The sequence below is a fragment of the Aquarana catesbeiana genome, linkage group LG03 (assembly GCF_042186555.1).
Source record: "Aquarana catesbeiana isolate 2022-GZ linkage group LG03, ASM4218655v1, whole genome shotgun sequence".
NCBI lineage: Eukaryota > Metazoa > Chordata > Amphibia > Anura > Ranidae > Aquarana > Aquarana catesbeiana.
The window spans coordinates 42,641,740-42,660,751 of record NC_133326.1 but is presented as its reverse complement, the minus strand read 5'-3'; the positions used below and the strand labels follow the sequence as shown (position 1 = coordinate 42,660,751).

Here is a 19,012-nt window from a genome sequence, read left to right as displayed (position 1 = left end):
ACTGATGTTGGACGAGAAGGCCTGGCTCGCAGTCTCCGCTCTAATTCATCCCAAAGGTGTTCTATCGAGTTGTGCAGGCCAGTGAAGTTCCTCCACCCCAAACTTGCTCATCCATGTCTTTATGAACCTTGCTTTGTGTAGTAGTGTGCAGTAATGTTGGAACAGGAAGGGGCCATCCCTAAACTGTTCCCACAAAGTTAGGAACTTGAAATTGTCCAAAATGTCTTGGTATGCTGACACCTTAAGATTTCCATCCACTGTAACTAAGAGGCCAAGCCCAACCCCTGAAAAACAACCCCACACCACAATCCCCCCTCCATCAAATGATTTGGACCAGTGCACAAAGCAAGGTCCATAAAGACATGAATGAACGAGTTTGGGGTGGAGGAACTTGACTGGCCTGCAAGGGGGGGATTATGGTGTGGGGTTATTTTTCATAGGTTGGGTTGGCCCCTTAGTTCCAGTGAAGGGAACTCTTAATGTGTCAGCATACCAAGACATTTTGGACAATTTCATGCCCCACACTTTGTGGTAACAGTTTGGGGATGGCCCCTTCCTGTTCCAACATGACTGCGCACCAGTGCACAAAGCAAGGTCCATAAAGACACGGATGAGTGAGTTTGGGGTGAAGGAACTATACTGCCCAGAGTCCTGACCTCAACCCGATAGAACACCTTTGAATGAATTAAAACAGAGACTGAGAGCCAGGCCTGCTCCTCCACATCAGTGCTTGACCTCACAGATGGAAGAATGGTCAAACATTCCCATAGACACACTCCTAAACCTTGTGGACGGCCTTCCCAGAAGAGTTGAAGCTGTTATAGCTGCAAAGTGTGGGGCAACTCAATATTGAACCCTACGGACTAAGACTGGGATGCCATTAAAGTTCACGTGCGTGTAAGGGCAGGTGTCACAATACCTTTGACAATATAGTGTATATACCCCCCAATATTGTACGGTCTAAAAAGGCAATCTTTTAAACCACATTAAAAATCCAAAGACTTTGATCATATTTTTATTCATTAATATTGGAACTGTCTTGCTAAATTGGGACTGTTGGGAGGTATGGGCCTGCCCACGCAGATCTCTGACAACCACTCTTAGCAAAGGTTTACTGAAAGTGACATCAGTAAACTCTGGGTGATGAGTGTGGTGGGAGAGGGCTCTACATCATTGCATATTGTAACATATAGCTGAAACAATATACAAAAAGTGCTTTATGTGAGTTTACATTCCAGTCAAAAGCATGTGTGAACAGACCCTGTCTCTTCAATCGCTCACTCACCCCACCCCTTTGTCCTCTCACATTTGAGATACATTCAGCAATTGTTCACAATTTTTTTTTCTCTTTTATTCAAGGTCCTTGATGTGCAATGTATTTGTAACGTTTAATATATTTATATTACTTCATTAAATTCGGCCAGCCTGGAGTTTAAATAATAAAAATATCACATTATTGTCACATTATATTTAAAACATTGGAAAAAAATAGTCTTTGTGGCTTCATATAGCCATTGTGTATCCAATCAGCTCTTTTCCACCCTCCATTATGAAAGGCACAACAGGGTTCCTGACAAAGGCACTTCATTGACCGTTAGTAAAATGCTTAAACCTAATTTGCTTTGGTGCTTTTTTTTTTTTTTATATACAACTTGGCTTTTTCTTCAATATAAACTCCTTACATGACAAAACAAAAACAAATTGACATTGTTAATATAAATGTTCTTTACAATATTTTTTTGTCAGTTTCCTTTTAATGGGCCTTATTTTGTGTATCTCTTTCAGCCAATTTCGGTCGCCTTCTGGGGCTTCTCCTGTGTCTGTAAGTGGAAGCTGCAGGGAAATAAATAAAGAGAAAAGAGAAAAAAAAAAAGAAAAAAATAGTGAGCAAAAAGTTTTATGGAAGGTGTTATGATTTGCCAGTTTGGAATTGGTCACCGAAAATCATTATTAGAAGAATAAATATTAAAACACATTTGTAATTTGTAACGTGCTATAAATAATACAGTTTAACTGCCGAGAAAATGTTTGCTCTTTTTTTATTTTATTTATTCTTTGATTTTTTTTTAAGGAAACCCACGCTGAAATAAATATGTGAGTTGCCATTGCTAACCTTACTTTCTAAAAATACAAGTTTAAGGTTTCCATTCATCCCGGTTTGCTGGGCACAGTCTCTGATTTGAGTGGTCTGTCCTGAACAAACAAACATCCCCGGTAAAGTCCCTGGTGGATGCCCAACTGGAGGCCCCATGGATCCTGCAAGAAACGTCTCTAGAACAAATGCAATAGAACTGCACGCTTGAAAACTGCATCCACTTTATTACTAATCTTCAAAACGCAGCAGTTATTTGTGATTTAACGAATAAGCGCTAGCAGCACGAAATGCGTTGACTGCGTTTCCTCGCTTCCACGGTGTCCCACTTTTGCTGTATATGGTGTTTTGAAGAATAGTAGTAAAGTAGACACAGTTTTTAAATGTGCAGCCCTTTGGATCCTATTACATTTGTTCCATATGGCTGGATGACTGGTGCTTGCACCTGAATACACAGGAGGTGAAAGGGACTGTGTGGTAGACCCACCTGGAGCAGCAGAATACATATTTAAGTAACTTCTCTGAATTACCAAACTCACTGGCTGCTGAGTTTTTTTTTTTTAAGTAGACCTCCTTTACGTTCCCTTAGTTTTTCCTCCTTTATAAAATAAAGAGGACATTTTCTGTCTGCTCTCTATTCCTTGTTTCTAGTACTAAAGGGACCTTACACACATTCTACTCTATACGTTCTCTATTGCAGTATCCTCCTACTCCACTGGCTGTATGCTGCAGGCTCTGTGCAGTCCAGTTAAGGACCAGCCGCCGCAGTTATACTGCGGGAGGTTGGATCTCCTGGGCAAATTGCCGTTATTATACGTCGACTGTTTTAAGACCACTAGGGAGACCCGATGTCCTCTGGCCACCCGCAATCGCTCCTGAGAGAGCCAGAATGGGGATCTGTCAATGTAAACAGACAGATCTCCGTTCTGTCAGGGGAGGGGAGACAGATCTGCTGTTCCTAGTGATTAGGAACAGCGATCTGTCTCCTCCTCCAGGCAGTACACTCCCCCTCAGTTAGAAACACCTCCCTAGGGAACACTTAACCCCTTGATCGCCCCCTAGTGTTAACCCCTTCCCTGTCAGTTGACATTTATACAGTAATCAGTGGCTATTTTTAGCACCGAACGCTGTATAAATGTCAATATTCCCAAAAAAGTGTCACGATCTGTCCGCCGCAATGTTGCAAACCTGCTACAAATCGCTGATCACCGCCATTACTAGTTTAAAAAATAATAAAAATGCCATAAATCTATCCCTTATTTTGTAGACGCTATAACTTTTGCGCAAAGCAATCAATATACTCTAATGCCCCGTACACATGGTCAGACATTGATCGGACATTCCGACAACAAAATTCATGGATCTTTTCCGACGGATGTTGGCTCAAACTTGTCTTGCATACACACGGTCACACAAAGTTGTCGGAAAATCCGATCGTTCTGAATGCGGTGACGTAAAACACGTACGTCGGGTCTATAAACGGGGCAGTAGCCAATAGCTTTCGTCTCTTAATTTATTCTGAGCATGCGTGGCACTTTGTCCGTCGGATTTGTGTACACACGATCGGAAATTCCGACAACGGATTTTGTTGTCGGAAAATTTTATAGCATGCTCTCAAACTTTGTGTGTCAGAAAATCCGATGGAAAAAGTCCGATGGAGCCCACACATGATCGGAATTTCCGACAACACGCTCCGATCGCACATTTTCCGTCGGAAAATCCGACCGTGTGTACGGGGCATTCTTGTGATTTTTTTTTTACCAAAAATATGTAGAAGAATACATATCGGCCTAAAATTATGAAGAAATGTGTTTTTCTACATTTTTTGGGGGGATATTTATCATAGCAAAAAGTAAAAAATTTTGTTTGGTCTTTTTTTGTTTATAGCTTAAAAAAAAAAGCACAGAGGTGATCAAATACCACCAAAAGAAAGCTCTATCTGTGGGAAAAAAAGGACGCCAATTTTGTCTGGGTACAGCATCGCACAACTGCGCAAGTGTCAGTTAAAGTGACGCAGTGCTGTATCGCAAAAAATGGCCTGGTCATTAAGGGGGTAAATCCTTCCGGTCCTTAAGTGGTTAATTCTGAATATTTTATTTATTGACTACAGCACTTTCATCTCTAGCGATGCATTGCAGGCTGTCCTACTCCTCCACTTTGTCTACTTCTGTCCCCAGGACAGAGGAACAGCAGTAACTACCCAGATAGCGAGCAATTGTGCTGCAAGTTTGAAAATAACTTGCTAAGCTATTGCTAGACTTGCCAGGCTTTACAAGTTTGTTGCACAATTGCAGCAAGTCCGCATTGCATGACTCCAGATCAACATCCTTTGCAAACATTCTGCAAGTCTGCTGCAAGTTCTGGTTCAGTTATGTTGTGCAATAGTCATCCCACCACAGGGGTCACTGGGCTTGAATTGTCATGCTGTAGACTGGCAGACCTCTTGCTGTAGACTCACCACTGCAACTTTGCTCTTGCTAGAGGCTTGCCACGCAAATTTGCTACAAATTGGATAAATGTCAACTAGAACTTGTGCTTCAAGTGCTATGCCAGTGAAATGGTGCAGCAAGTTAACAGACTTACCATTCAACACTGTCACAAATGTGTGGCAGGTTTTCCTTGCTATCTGGGTATGTGACCCAAAGTTCCCCCAGTGTCATTCATCCATGCCATTACACCAATACATTACACCAGGGGTTTTCAAACTTTCTAAGAAAAAGGCCATTTTACTGTCCTTCAGACTTTAGGGGGCCACACTGTGGCCAGTGGGAGTTGAAATTGTCCTGGCATGAAAAACAAAGCAGAAATTGTCCTGGCATCAGTGGCATTAAGTGCCCCATATTTGGTACTAGGGGGAGGAATGGTGCCATGTTGATGTCAGTGGGAGAAATGGTGCCCCATTATTGGTGTCAGTGGAAGAATTAGTACCCCAATATCGATGTCAGTAACAAAAATGATGCCCCATTGTTGATGTCAAAAGTGCCCAAAGGGCCAGATAAAGGCAAGCAAAGGGCCACAGTTTAAAGCCCACTGCATTACACCATTACATTGCCATTACCCTATATTATATTACCGTTACATTATGCCATTACACCTCAACTTTCTGTCCTTCTGCCCACAGGAGGGAGAAACAACAGTTACTATGTGACCCAATGGGGTTCATTTGCTAAAGGCAAATAGGCTGTGCACTTTGCAAAGTGCAGTTGCACCCTGCAAGTGCAGTTGCACCCTGCAAGTGCAGTTGCCCCAGAGCTTAGTAAATGAGGCAAAGCTTCAATTTGCAAAGAGTATCCAATCACATGCAAGGAATATAAAAAAAAAAAATGCATTTTTGCTTGCACATGATTGGATGATAAAAGTCAGCAGGGCTCCCCCTCATTTACTAAGCTCTAGAACAACTGTCTGCCCTTTTTCTCCCTGAGATTCTGATTTCTATCCATGCCCCTCTCCTCCATTGTTATTCCTCTCCCGTTCCGTAGATGCCACTCTCCTTTTCTTTCTGTGACCATTCTTCTCCTGGATAGATCACTTATATACTACAGATGTACACAAAGCTAACTATGCTTTTACATTAACAAAAAAAAAACGCTAGCAATATTACTACAAATGCACCCACTCCCATACATTTTAATAAAAGGGCGCACGTTTACTAGTATTATTCATTTCTATGTACAGCAAGCCTGAGCTCCTGGCAGTCTATTGCTCTAAAGAAACTTAGTACAGTCTACCAGGTCATGGCAGCCTGCCCATGCTTTAGTACCTGCTATGGTAATTGGTTGATGATGAATCAAGAAATTACAGGGGTTGTTGTGCAATTAAATCACTTGCAACCTGAATACATAGTATTGCTGCTTCAAATCACCCTTTGCACAAAACTAGCCCAAAATGTGCACATGGCACACCGGGGAGAAATGATCTGCTAATTTAAGAATAATGATGAAACTTGCATGAAGTCAGTATCCCCCGCTGACAAAATGAGAGCGATTAATTAGCATTTATGTTGATGGACTCAACCTATGGTTTCTTTTGTTTCAAAAATAATACTGTGACAGCTCAAAATAAATAAATTCACTTACTATGTACAATACTATGTACAATATAGAAGCAATGCATAATATGCATTGTGCATAGAAACTAAAAAAGCTAATATATAAATAACAGAGTTTGGCTCCAGTTTACACAACCTACTATTAGCAGAAATAATAACGGCATCATTAGGATCAGTGCCAGAACTGTGAATTAGCAGTTTTCACAGAGCTAATTAAGTTTGTGGAAACACACGTGTTTGCAATAGGTGTAGACATACGCATGCTGCAAGAGATCAGTATACAGAATAACAGAAATGAGTGGAAAGCATGATATCTGTATTCAAAACTTACGATTTATGCACTGTATCCGTGGCTCTTCCCATTGCCCACTTGATAGGCATCGGATTATAGGAACATGACGCTGTAAAAATCCTTGATTACACTGATACCGGACTAAGGAGCTGATTTCATACCGTTCTTTCGTCCTTCCTAGGGTATATGCATTCTCTACCACTGGAGGATCTCCGCAAGCCACTAGAACAGAAGATTGAGTATTTAGATTTACAGGAATTTCTCTGACAGTTAAAAGTGGAGCTATATTTTGAGTTCCCTCTACTTCCTCTGTTGAAAAAAAAAATCCAAGTTCTACTTACCCCCACCAAGCTCCAGCGTTTTCCTTGGCTTCCTTCCTTGCCTAGTGTCTCCTCACTTCCTATCTTGGATATACACAGTAAGCAAGGGCATTTCCCATTTAGGAACACACAACATTAAAGCCTAGGTTTATTTTAAACTATAAAAAAATAATCAGCACAAGGGACAGTACCTGAAGTCAACATAAAGTGTCCCTTGTACTGCTGGCTGTTCTCTTCGAAGTTCTCTGCCCGCCATAACCCCACAACCATTTTCTTCTGGCGCTGCAGAGGTTAACGCAATTGGTTGAACCTGTCACAGGCAATCATCAAGAGTGCTGACTTTACCCGTCCTTTCCACCCCCTGCCTCCATTCATAGAAGCAGGCTATATTATAGCTATACTAGCTTCCATCAGTGAAAAGTGCTCCATGAATGAAGAACAGGATGAATGAAAGGTCCACCTTCTCCATTCATAAAGCAGTGAAGGCTTCCCAAAAGACTTTAGAGTGTACATGTGGGAATTGGTGCCCATTCACAGAGACCGCATTTATGACGTTAGGTGTCAGATGCTGTATGAGAGGACGTAGGTGGCAAATTACTTTCCAGTTCATTCTAAAGGTGTTCCATGGGTTTAAGGACACAGCTTTGTGCATGCCAGTTGGGTTCCACCACACCAAACTCATTAGACCATGGGGCATTTGGATTTTCCCTGGATCAACCTTACCTATGAATGTTAGTACCCAGTTATATTATGTACATTTTGGAAAATATCCAGGCCTTTCTTAACGCAATCTACTGAGCTGGCCAGAACCACCTCTGGAGGGAGTCTATTCCACATTTTCACAGCTCTTACTGTGAAGAAACCTTTCCATATTTGGAGATGAAATCTCTTTTCCTCTAGACGTAAAGAGTGCCCCCTTGTCCTCTGTGTTGACCGTAAAGAGAATAACTCAAAACCAAGTTCACTATATGGACCCCTTATATATTTGAACCTGTTTATCATATCCCCCCTTATTCTCCTCTTCTCAAGAGTGAATAAATTCAGTTCCTCTAATCTTTCCTCATAGCTGAGCTCCTCCATGCCTCTTATCAGTTTGGTTGACCTTCTCTGCACTTTCTCCGGTTCCCCGATATTCTTTTTGAGAACTGGTGCCCAAAACTGAACTGCATATTCCAGATGAGGTCTTACTAATAATCTGTACAGGGGCAAAATTATATCTCTCTCTCTAGAGTCCATACCTCTCTTAATACAAGAAAGTACTTTGCTAGCTTTGGAAACCGCAGCTTGGCATTGCATGCTATTATTGAGTTTATGATCTACCAAAACCCCCAGATCCTTCTCCACCACGGATTCCCTCAGTTGTACTCCCCCTAGCATGTATGCATATTCTTAGCCCCCAAGTGCACAACTTTACATTTCTCAACATTAAACACATTTCTCTTCTACATGTAAAAATCATCATTTTTTTGCTAGAAAATTACATAGAACCCCCCAACATTATATATGTTTTTTTAGCAAAGACTGTAGAGAATACAATGGCGGTTGTTACAACTTTTTATCTCACACGGTATTTGCGCAGGAATTTTTCGAACGCGTTTTTTTTGGGAAAAAAACAGTTTTGTGTTTAAAAAAAAAACAAAACAGTAAAGTTAGCCCAATGTTTTTGCATATTGTGAAAGATAAAGTTACGCCGAGTAAATAGATACCTAACATGTCACGCTTCAAAATTGCACACGCTCGTAGAATGGCGCCAATGTTCGGTACTTAAAAATCCCCATAGGCGACGCTTGAAATTTTTTTACTGGTTACATGTTTTGAGTTACAGAGGAGGTCTAGTGACAAAATGATTGCTCTCGCTCCAACGTTCACGGCGATACCTCACATGTATGGTTTGAACACCGTTTTCATATGTGGGCGGGACTTACGTATGCGTTCGCTTCTGCGTGCGAGCACACGGGGACAGCAGCGCTTTTAATTTTTATTTTTTATTGATTATTATATTATATTTTGTTTTTTTTATTTTGACACTTTTTTGAAAAAAAAAACATTTTTGATCACTTTTATTCCTATTACAAGGAATGTAAACATCCCTTGTAATAGGAATATAACATGACAGATCCTCTTAATAGTGAGATATGGGGTCAATAAGACCCCATATCTCACCACTAGGCTGGGAAGCCTGAAATAATTAAAAAAAAAAAAAAAATGATCACTGCTTCCCAGCCGAAGCGGTGCCATTTTTTTGAATGGAGAGGCCAGGCGTGACATCATAACATCGCGCCCGGCCTCCGATGATCATAGAGACGCCGGCGACCATATGGTCCGCCGGAAATCTCTATGATCTACATCCCGCGCTGGCGGAGGGCGGCGGAAGGGGGGGGACGTCCCCTTTCGCCTCCCATAGGAACGATCAAGCGGCGGAACGGCCACTATGATCATTCCTATGGTGTAGAGATTTGCCGGCTGAAACCGGCAATATCTGAATGATGTCTGTAACTACAGGCATCATTCAGATATACCCGCCCAAAGTCCAGGACGTCATATGATGGTGGGCGGGCGGGAAGTGGTTAAAAAGTGTCAGAAAAAAGGAGGGGAAAAAAAGGATTTTATAAACTGCTACCAAACGTATCAAATAAAGGAGAAAAAAAAAAAAAATAAACACCCCAAACAACACTTGCAAGCAGTAGCAGTCAAAAGCACAACTCCTGGTTATTAACTCTCCACTTTAGTTCAAAATTTCACTTATGTTCACAAAATCCACATGCAAGCCACCATCAGCAGGGAGCAAGCCAAGTGTTGCGTGTAATATATATATATATATATATATATATATATATATTGTTGTGGCAGAATAGTGGTATACAACCCCAGGGATAAGGCATTAAAATTAAATAAGCGTGAGTTTTCCCGAGTGCTGTAGAACTGTAAAGGATGTCCATAAAATAAAGGGCCACAAGCAGTAGCTTGGCATAAGCGTCAAGTTGTTGGCAAGACTACACGTTGCTAAGCTAATGAGCATTCCAATAGCTTTAGTTCGCTTTGCCTCCCATGTAAGATAAAATGAATTATTGGACTGTCACAGATCTTGTGGTACTTTATAAGTAACGGCAGCCTTAATTAAAGTTTTTGTAAATACCTATACAATGTCTTCTGATTACCTTTCTCAGAATGTTCCGGTCAGCATATTTGTATACTAGGCATGGCTTTGCCAAATCTCTAGTGCTTGGCAACAGCGTAGCAGCGGATTTTCTTTTAGCAAAACAAGTTGTTTCTTTTGAAAGTGGCACAAGGCTCTCCTCTTTGTCAGACATTGTATAAAAAGAAGCATGGGAAGAAGTCAAAAAGGAATTGCTGCTGTACCAGGAAGGTTAGGTGAGAGGAATATTTCACTGTCACCTACAATAGTGCTTGCAAAATTGTATTTTTTTTTTAAGTCACATGTGAAGCTGCTCTTTAAATCTTCTGCTGAAAAGGTATCATTCTAGGCTAAGGCTGGCCATACACAGGCATGTTTAGCAATTTTAAACATTTTCAACCTGGTTCTGATAGCAAAAAAAAAAAACAGAGCAACGTATCATCAACAAGCAGAGATAATGGTAGGCTACACTTATCAATTACATTTTTTAGCTGGTGTAAAGAAGTTAAAATTGCTCAAAAATCTTCTGTTGTATAGTCAGCATATGTGCTGGGACAAAGATGTCTATGAGGAATCAGTTTGACTGCTTTTTTGGTGCACCACATGCAAGGCCAGAGTTACACCTCTTTTCTTTCCTTAGGCCAATTGTCATGTGCTGCCCCTTCCAATCCTTATTAACTGACTAGCCTTAGTACACCACTAATGAGATCAGAAGTCTTAGCAACACAAGGCCCTTCCAAGCAGGGTCCAAAAAGACAATTTCCCTTCTCCATGACTATTTCTAGAACTGAAATCTACATGAATAGGCAAACTGACTCCTTCTAAAGCAGGGTGTACAAACCATAATTACTTTATACACTATTCCACCAACAAAAATACCCAAACTGGGCCATGACAGTAGAGGATGTTGCAGCATAACACTGACAGGATGGCTTGTGTGGAACCTTTTGTTATACATGGTTATTGTATGGGAGCCATGCCATCCTAGGCCATGGCACATGTTGGATATGCAGAAATCTGGCCCTGATGGAAGACCCTGGTATCTGTTTTCAAGGGGCATTGAGGTTAGCTGAACACATTTTTAAATTTTTTGACCTAGTCTTTGTGACTGGTTTGTGATTTTACACAAAAACTGTCTAAAGGACCATGTAGCAGTGGTGTTTATTAAGAGTAGTAGTAGTACCCTGTTTCCCCGAAAATAAGACCTAGCGTGATTGTCAGTGCTGGCTGCAATATAAGCCCTACCCCCCAAATAAGCCCTACCCTGTTTCCCCGAAAATAAGCCCTACCCTGAAAATAAGACCTACAAGGACTTTAACTAGGGCTTATTTGGGGGGTAGGGCTTATATTGCAGCCATCACTGACAATCACGCTAGGTCTTATTTTCAGGGAAACAGGGTAGGAGGAGGCAAAAGAATAGTAATAATATTAAAAACAATAGTATTTATAATACAACTTTCAAATGATACGTGACAATTGAGGCAATGGGAGCTTTCCAATTTGTGTTACATGTATTTGTTTTTTCAGCTTTTTTCTAGTCTGAGTATAGATCTATGTTTGTCCCAAGCTTGTTTGAACCCACTTACTGTTGACTGACTCACTACTTCTGCTGGAAAGCTATTCCAAGCATTAACCACTCTTTGGGTAAAATAATACTTTCTAAGATTAGTTTTCAACTTTCCTCCTGCTAGTTTGAAGTCATGTCCCCGTGTTCTTGGCGTCATATTGAAAATGCTGTCCTCCTGAACCTTATTCACCCCCTTGATGTATTTAAAGATTTCAGTCATGTCTCCCGTTTCCCATCTTTCCTCCAGACTGGACACATTAAGTTCCTGAAGTCTCTCCTGATCAATAACAATGGGTAAGTGCAGAATCATGGGATCACTTTTATGCCTATTAATGTGAAAGTTAAAGAGGAGTTCCAGGCTCCCCCTAAAAGTCAGCAGCTACAACTACTGTAATGCTGATTTTTATTATAAGGACACTTACCTGTCCAGGGATCCAGTGATGTTCTCACCTGAGCTGATTCTTCAATTGGCTTCGGTGACGAATCTTAAGTAAGAGAAACCGGCAGGGAAGCCTTGTGGCTTCACGGCCGGTATTCTACTGTGCATGCGCAAGCAGCACTGCACATTGTGAATGGTTTCGCAGTCTTCTGGGACTTATGAAGGGGGGACAAACTTCCAGCCCAGATCACCATAGCGCAGTGTCAATACCAGGTACCCGCTCTCCCCTCCCCCCCAAAAACGTGCCAAATATGGCAGTCAAGGGGGGGGATGCAAACAAGCGGAACTTCCCCTTTTGGGTGCTTTAATTTAAATTTAAATGCAGCAGTTCCCCTCCACACTGTAAGAAATCTAAGCATAAAGCTAGTTTGGGCAAGAACTGATTGAATAAAGTAACTCAGTCCACTGATGCCACTTTTACTCTCTCCATTTTAGTACAATTAGTACGGTATAGTGGGGTATAGTGGAGTATAGCAGCAACTCTTGTGTTACACAATAATCTCGCTAAAACACAGACAGTAAGGAAAATAGGAACTTAGTAGAAGTAGAACTTACTTCCTGTGAGCCCAGGATATTAAGGACTTGCCCCTTGGGGGAACGTCATCAGGTGGCCCTGGACCCCACAGGAGAATGCTGCAATTAATAATGTGGCACCTCTCTCTGCAGCATTTAGTTCCCACCCATTCTTGGAGGAAGGAGAGGCGGAAGAAGATCTGTGATGTCATATGATCGGACCCAAGATTGCTTAAAAAAAGGTATGGTAAGTTGAAAAAAACATAATAAAGAGGGGTGCACGGGCTCCTATCTGACTTAAAGCAGAACTTCTGCCCCCCACCAAAAAATGTAAAGTAAAATACTGTAGCTGCTGCCTTTTAATAATAGAACACTTACCTGTCCAGGGATCCCGTGATGTCTGCACCCCAGCCGATTTTTAAATCGGCTGTAGGGTGCTGCCGTCACCATGCCTTGTAAGGGAAACTAACCGGCCCCCTACTGCGCATGACCGTGGCAAAGTCCCCCAGGAGTAGGAGCAGGTACCCGCTTCCTCCCGAAAGGTGCCAAATGTGGCATCGGAGGGGGGGAGGAAGCAAACAAGTGGAGCTTCCCCTTTTAGGTGGAGCTCCCCTTTAAAGTACAGTTTAGAAAATCAAAAGTCACATATAATTTGTTGGCGTGACCAGGAATCCTAATTTACGTTTCGTCCACTAGTCCAATATGTAGTACATTACCTGTTCCTTTCTTGCAAGTAAATGGCAGATGGTAATTGCAGGGCACGTCATTCCACTCTCCCCTCTCATGCCAAATCATCACCACACAGTCCTCTCCTGTGGCAAAGAAGTTATCTGGTTGGTTTGGCCTCCAGTTTTCATATTGCTAGTAGCCAAAAACAAAGAAAAAAACAAACATTTTAGTAAGTTAGAACATATTAATGTTGTTGTTGTTATTCCTATTACATATTATAAGACAGCATTAAATGAATCTATGCAACTATACAAATTTCACAAAAAGGCAATAAAAAAACTCATACACATGGCACATAAAAGAACCATTTGCCAGCATACTTCATTTTATTCCTATGTTGTAGTCTTGATGGCGTATCAATCAGTTTTTCCGACAGTTACTTTTCATGTAGGACTGCATCTTTCCTAACAATTTATAATAACAATTTATTCTTCAAAGTACTGCTTGACAACTATATTTTTTTCTACCTGCATCTGAAATTTGCTACCCTGTCAATAAAATTCCACACATTCTGCCATTGGTGAACTCTGCTATTATTTACATTTACATTTTTTTGCATACTGTCACCAGTGCAGTACAGCATTATTATATGACTGATGTGGCAGTGATCAGGGATACAGACTGGTGACAGTATGTTAAATAAATACTTTTTTATTACATTTTTTTAACCCCTTCCCTACCTGTGCATTGTAAAATGACACCAGCAGAAACCTTTCCTCCCTCTGGGTGGGCGTCTTACGACATCCGTCCATTCTTGCAGCTCTCGTGCGGCGATCGGGAATGAGCCATGACCCTCAAAACACAGCCTATCCCCGATCCAATGAAAATGGCTCTTTACCATGTGGCCGGTTGTGTCTAATCAAAGCACTGTCTTTGTGCACGTCGCTTGTGCGCGCCACCGGGGGCGTGCAGCACGGCAATTGGGGAGGAGACGTGTCCCTCGGAACACAGCCTATCCCCAATCAGGGTAAAGAGCCAATGAAAATGTCTCTTTACCACGTGACCGGCTGTGTCTAATCACAGCTGGTCACAAATGTCATTAAACCGTGGTAACTAGCTGTTACCGGGTTCTCCTCCTCACACACTGATCCTGTGTAAGGAGGAGATTGCGGTAACAGCAAGTTACCGATTTAGAGTGCACGGTAAAAAAACACAGATTGCCCCAGTAATAAAGAGCACCTGTCACCAGCCCATCAGAGGACCGTTGACCAGCCCATCAGAGTACCCGAGTACCTGTCTCCAGCCCAGGGCATGTGAGTACCTATCTGGAGACCATCAGAGTACCCGAGTACCTGTCTCCAGCCCAGAATACCCGAGTACCTGTCTCCAGCCCAGAATACCCGAGTACCTGTCTCCAGCCTAGAGTACCCGAGTACCTTTCTCTAGCCCATCAGAGTACCCGAGTACCTGTCTCCAGACCAGAGTACCTGAGTACCTATCTGCAGACCATCAGTTTACCCGAGTACCTCTCTCCAGCCCAGAGTACCCAGGTACCTGTTTTCGACCCAAAGTACCTGAGTACCTATTTCTAGCGTATCAGAGTACCTGAGTACCTGTCTCCAGCCCATCAGAGTACCTGTCTCCAGCCCAGAGTACCTGAGTACCCTACTCCAGCCTAGAGTACCTGAGTACCTATCTGCAGCCCATCAGGGTACCCGAGTACCTTTCTCCTGCCCACAGTACCCAAGTACCTATCTCCAGCCCATCAGAGTACCTGAGTATCTATCTGCAGCCCATCAGAGTACCCGAGTATCTGTCTCCAGCACATCAGAAGTACCCAAGTACCTGTCTCCAGTCCATCAGAGTACCTAAGTACCTATCTGCAGCCAATGCCTCATAAAATATAAGTTGGGGTGTTTGCTCTCAGAAATGGGGTCATTTTGTGGGCGTTTCCATTGTCCTGGTGCTCCAGGGCCTTAAAAAGTGTGCTAGGTAGTCAGGAAATTAGATATGTAATGTATGCTCCTAGAACGTCTGAGGTGCTACTTAGATGTTGGGCCTCTGTATGTGGCCAGGCTGTGTAAAACTTTCACACATGTGGTATAGCCATGCTCAGGAGGAGTAGCAGAATGTATTTGAGGGTGTAATTTTTGCTATTAACATGCTATGTGTTAGAAAAATCCTATAAATTAACAACTTTGTGTAAGAAAAAAAAAAAGTTTTCATCTTCTTTCCACATTTTTCAAAAACATGTAGAAAAAAATGACATTTTCAAAAGACTCATTATGCCTTATAGAATATATGTTGGGGTGTTTGCTTTCCAAAATGGGGACATTTTGTGGGTAATTTCACTGTCCTGGTGCTCCAGGGCTTTCAAAAATGTGATAGGTAGTCAGGAAATTATATGTGTAATTTATGCTCCTAGAACGCCTGAAGGTGCTCCCTGCATGTTGGGCCTCTCTATGTGGCCAATCTGTGTAAAAGTCTCACACATGTGGTATCGCCATACTCGGGAAGAGTAGAAGAATGTATTTTGGGGTGTAATTGCAAGTATGCATATGCTGTGTGTGAGAAATAAATTGTTATTATGGCAATTTTGTGTAAAGAAAAAAAAATTCTTAATTTTCCCAAGAATTGTGGGAAAAAAATGACAACTTCAAATAACTCACCTTCCCTTTTACTAAACACCCTGGACTGTCTACCTTCCAAAAAGGGGTCATGTGGGAGGTATTTGTACTGTCCTGACATTTCAAGGCCCCAAGAAATTAGATCAGTACATCTGTCAGTACTTCAGGGTTGATCAGGTGTGATCAATTTTTAATGATTGGCACCAAAGTTTGTAGACTCTATAAATTTGGGTTATTTTTACCAAAGATATGTAACAGTATGAATTTTGGCCCAAATGTATGCACAAAAACTACTTATTTTCAAAATGTTATAATAGAAACTAAAAAAAAGTGTTTATTTTTTCAAAATTAATCGCTCTTTTTTTACTTATATCGCAAAAAATAAAAAACCCAGTGGTGATCTAATACCAACAAAAGAAAAAAATGATAAAAATTTAGTTTTGTACAGTGTTGCATGACTGAGTAATTGTCATTCAAAGTATGAGAGCGCTGAAAGCTGAAAATTGGTCTGGGCAGGAAGGTGGTGAAAGTGCCCTGTATTGAAGTGGTTAAGCATTTAAATTTTTTTTTTACATTTTTTCTTTCATCAGAGTAGTTCAATAGTAACACTGTACTACTTTTAGGGGGTCATCATGGATTTTTTTTTTTACACTTTGTTTGCTGCAACAATAAAGATCATTGTAAGAGCAAAGTTTTCAACTGTCATGAATGAATTCATGACAGCTGTGAACATTGCATAATCACTGGGCCCCATGTACCAGGATCCGCAATCCGCTGTGTCTGGTGGACATTGGAGCAAAGTAGAAGAACTCTCGTTCGAAACATGTTGGGTTTATAGCCTGTTGCGCTTTTTATACCACGCTGTTCTTTTTATACTTTGTGATCACTCCATGTACTCATCGTGATTGATGGTCTGTACATTTTTATTTTTTGTTTCTTGCTTTTTTATCGATTAAATAAATCTTTTTTTTACCTTGGATTCATCTGCACTATATGGAAGCCCTTTTCTTTCCATCTTTTTTTCATGATTTATGCTGCTGATTGGATGTCGGTGTGATGTCGGTGTGAGGACTACAAACTCTTGTCAGCCTAATCCAGTTTGAGAATACCTGCCAGCGGTTGTCCCCAGGGTGAGGTATCCATCATCCATCCTGTCTGATGTGGACGCAGGTACACACCATTGTACCACAAAGGTCCCGTTTGGAGAGTCCGTTGGAGACTACTGTTTGATGCCTGTTTGACCCACCACCGTACGGCGTGTGTATCCACACTTTAGGGTAAGAGTATCCATTCCCTCTGTTGTTCCATATACACACCTGTGGTTACTGCATGGAGAAGTCTGCTTCCTCATATTTGTCAACACCAGAAGAAACATCTTTCAAAATATTTTTTCTGAATAGACTATACAGCACCACACAGAGGAGCTCTTAGATGTGCTCTTTGTTTACCATAGATTTATTATCATTTTTATTTTTTAGTTTGTTTATCACTTGTACATGTGATTTTCTCATGCGTTTATGTTACACACATATGAGTCTTCTTGCTAGTATCTATGCACATATCACTCTCAGTGTTTATTTGCATACCACTATTTTCACCATGTTTGACTCACTAGTTGAATGTCCACTCCCATAGGTGATCCTGGGGGGCCGAGGTTCCAAAAGCGCTGCATTTTATATTTCAAATTTTAAAGATTCTGGTAATGTATTAATTCACTGTTCAGTGTTGATCTGCAAAAATTTGTACGTATGCAAGAATGCAATATTTTTTTGGAGTGTTTAATTAATTTGCTATTTTAAATAGTTTTTTTTCTCAAAGTATGTGTCTGTACCCAAGCTTGCTAAATTTTACAATCTTGTAGTATGTGCTCTAAGCAGTGAAGAACAAGCACAGGGATTTCCTGGGCATTTAAGATTAATATGCATAATATATCTGGAAAACAGATCCCCTTTATTGGTATAGAAGTAGTTTAATAAAAAAAGAAAAAGCCAATCACAATTTTGAGTTTGAGGTAAGTAAAGAATTCTTTGAGAATTTTGCAATTCCTTCTGATATCATTTTACATTAGTACATTCCACAGCTTATAGGAAGGAGTGCAATTTTGAAATGTTTGTTTTTAAATGTCATGACACAGAGACATAATATAGGCATGGGTGGGGGTAAGGGTGGGGGTTCAGGCTGCCTACCAATGTATGAATTGGAGTTTACAAAGGATTTCCCTGTTCCCAGTGTTTCTACATTACAATTGGTCATAAAACAAAATTTAGCAAGAAAAGATGAATAATACTTGATAACTAACTAATATATATATATATATATATAAGTGTATATATATATATATATATACATGCTGAGGATTGGATATTATGTAGAAAAACTTTGTGACTTTGAGACTTTTAGAATGTCAGATCGAGAACACAGAACAAATATTATAAAAACTTTAATCACTTTATTCACATCATTTTAAAATCATTTTTTGAAATAATTAAAAAGTACACATACCAAGACTGTTTTAGTATTATACATAACTAAAAGGCAATACTGTAATTACAAGTCTTGAGGATGAGCCTTGACGAGGCTGAATTAGTATATGTATTTTTTAATTATTTCAAAAAGTAAAGTGAATAAATTGATTGAAATTTTATGATATTTAGTTCTATATTCCCAAACTGGCACCTTAAAAGTACTAAAATCAGAGGGTTTTCTACACAGCTAGTTATTAGGAATGCGTTGCAATAAATTATTGGACCAGTTATGATTGTGTAATTAGCTACTGTGGATTGGGATTTACCACCAATTCCCAGTTTGCAAATACAAAGAGTAGAATTCTGAAGCTTCTATATTCTTTATTATAATTTTTAAACATATTTGCTAATGTATACATTGTGACATGTTATTCATTGCTTTTGATGACTTTAAGTGACTTTTATAATGTTAATCAAAATATCTAATTAGATGCAAACCTAAGTAAATAACACTTACCAAAGGATTGCCGTCGGACCAGCGGAAGTCATTCTCAACGGTTTTATCATTTAACCCGATCCATTGATAGTCCTGTGCATTTCCTGTTATTTATTACATTGTGTTAATAAATGTATTCAAATGGATACAATGAGAATTCAGGAAATTATTAAAACAGCCACATGTTTTTAATTATTCTATGTGCAGTCATGGATGCTGTCACTCAGGTCAAGGCAAAACAACAGAATATGAACATTCAAATTAAGTTGTTTATGCTGTTAATGGAAGACTTTTTAAATAAAAAAAAAAAAGGCAGATTTACTAAAATGGAAAACATTTTATATTGTG

The 19,012-nt window shown here is 40.5% G+C and overlaps 1 protein-coding gene across 2 annotated transcripts in view; it reads right to left on the bottom strand.

The window, feature by feature from the left end:
• Window positions 1-1,369: 1,369 nt before the first annotated feature.
• Window positions 1,370-19,012, bottom strand: part of ACAN (aggrecan) — a 155,317-nt gene continuing 137,674 nt past the window's right edge. For both annotated transcript variants that reach the window (XM_073618438.1, XM_073618439.1), the window contains 4 exons: window positions 18,686-18,768; window positions 13,124-13,268; window positions 6,472-6,654; window positions 1,370-1,833 (listed from right to left, as the gene is read on the bottom strand). In XM_073618438.1, the coding sequence (XP_073474539.1) occupies window positions 1,754-1,833; window positions 6,472-6,654; window positions 13,124-13,268; window positions 18,686-18,768 (491 nt within the window). In that variant the 3' untranslated portion in view covers window positions 1,370-1,753. The remainder of the gene's footprint in view (window positions 1,834-6,471; window positions 6,655-13,123; window positions 13,269-18,685; window positions 18,769-19,012) is intronic.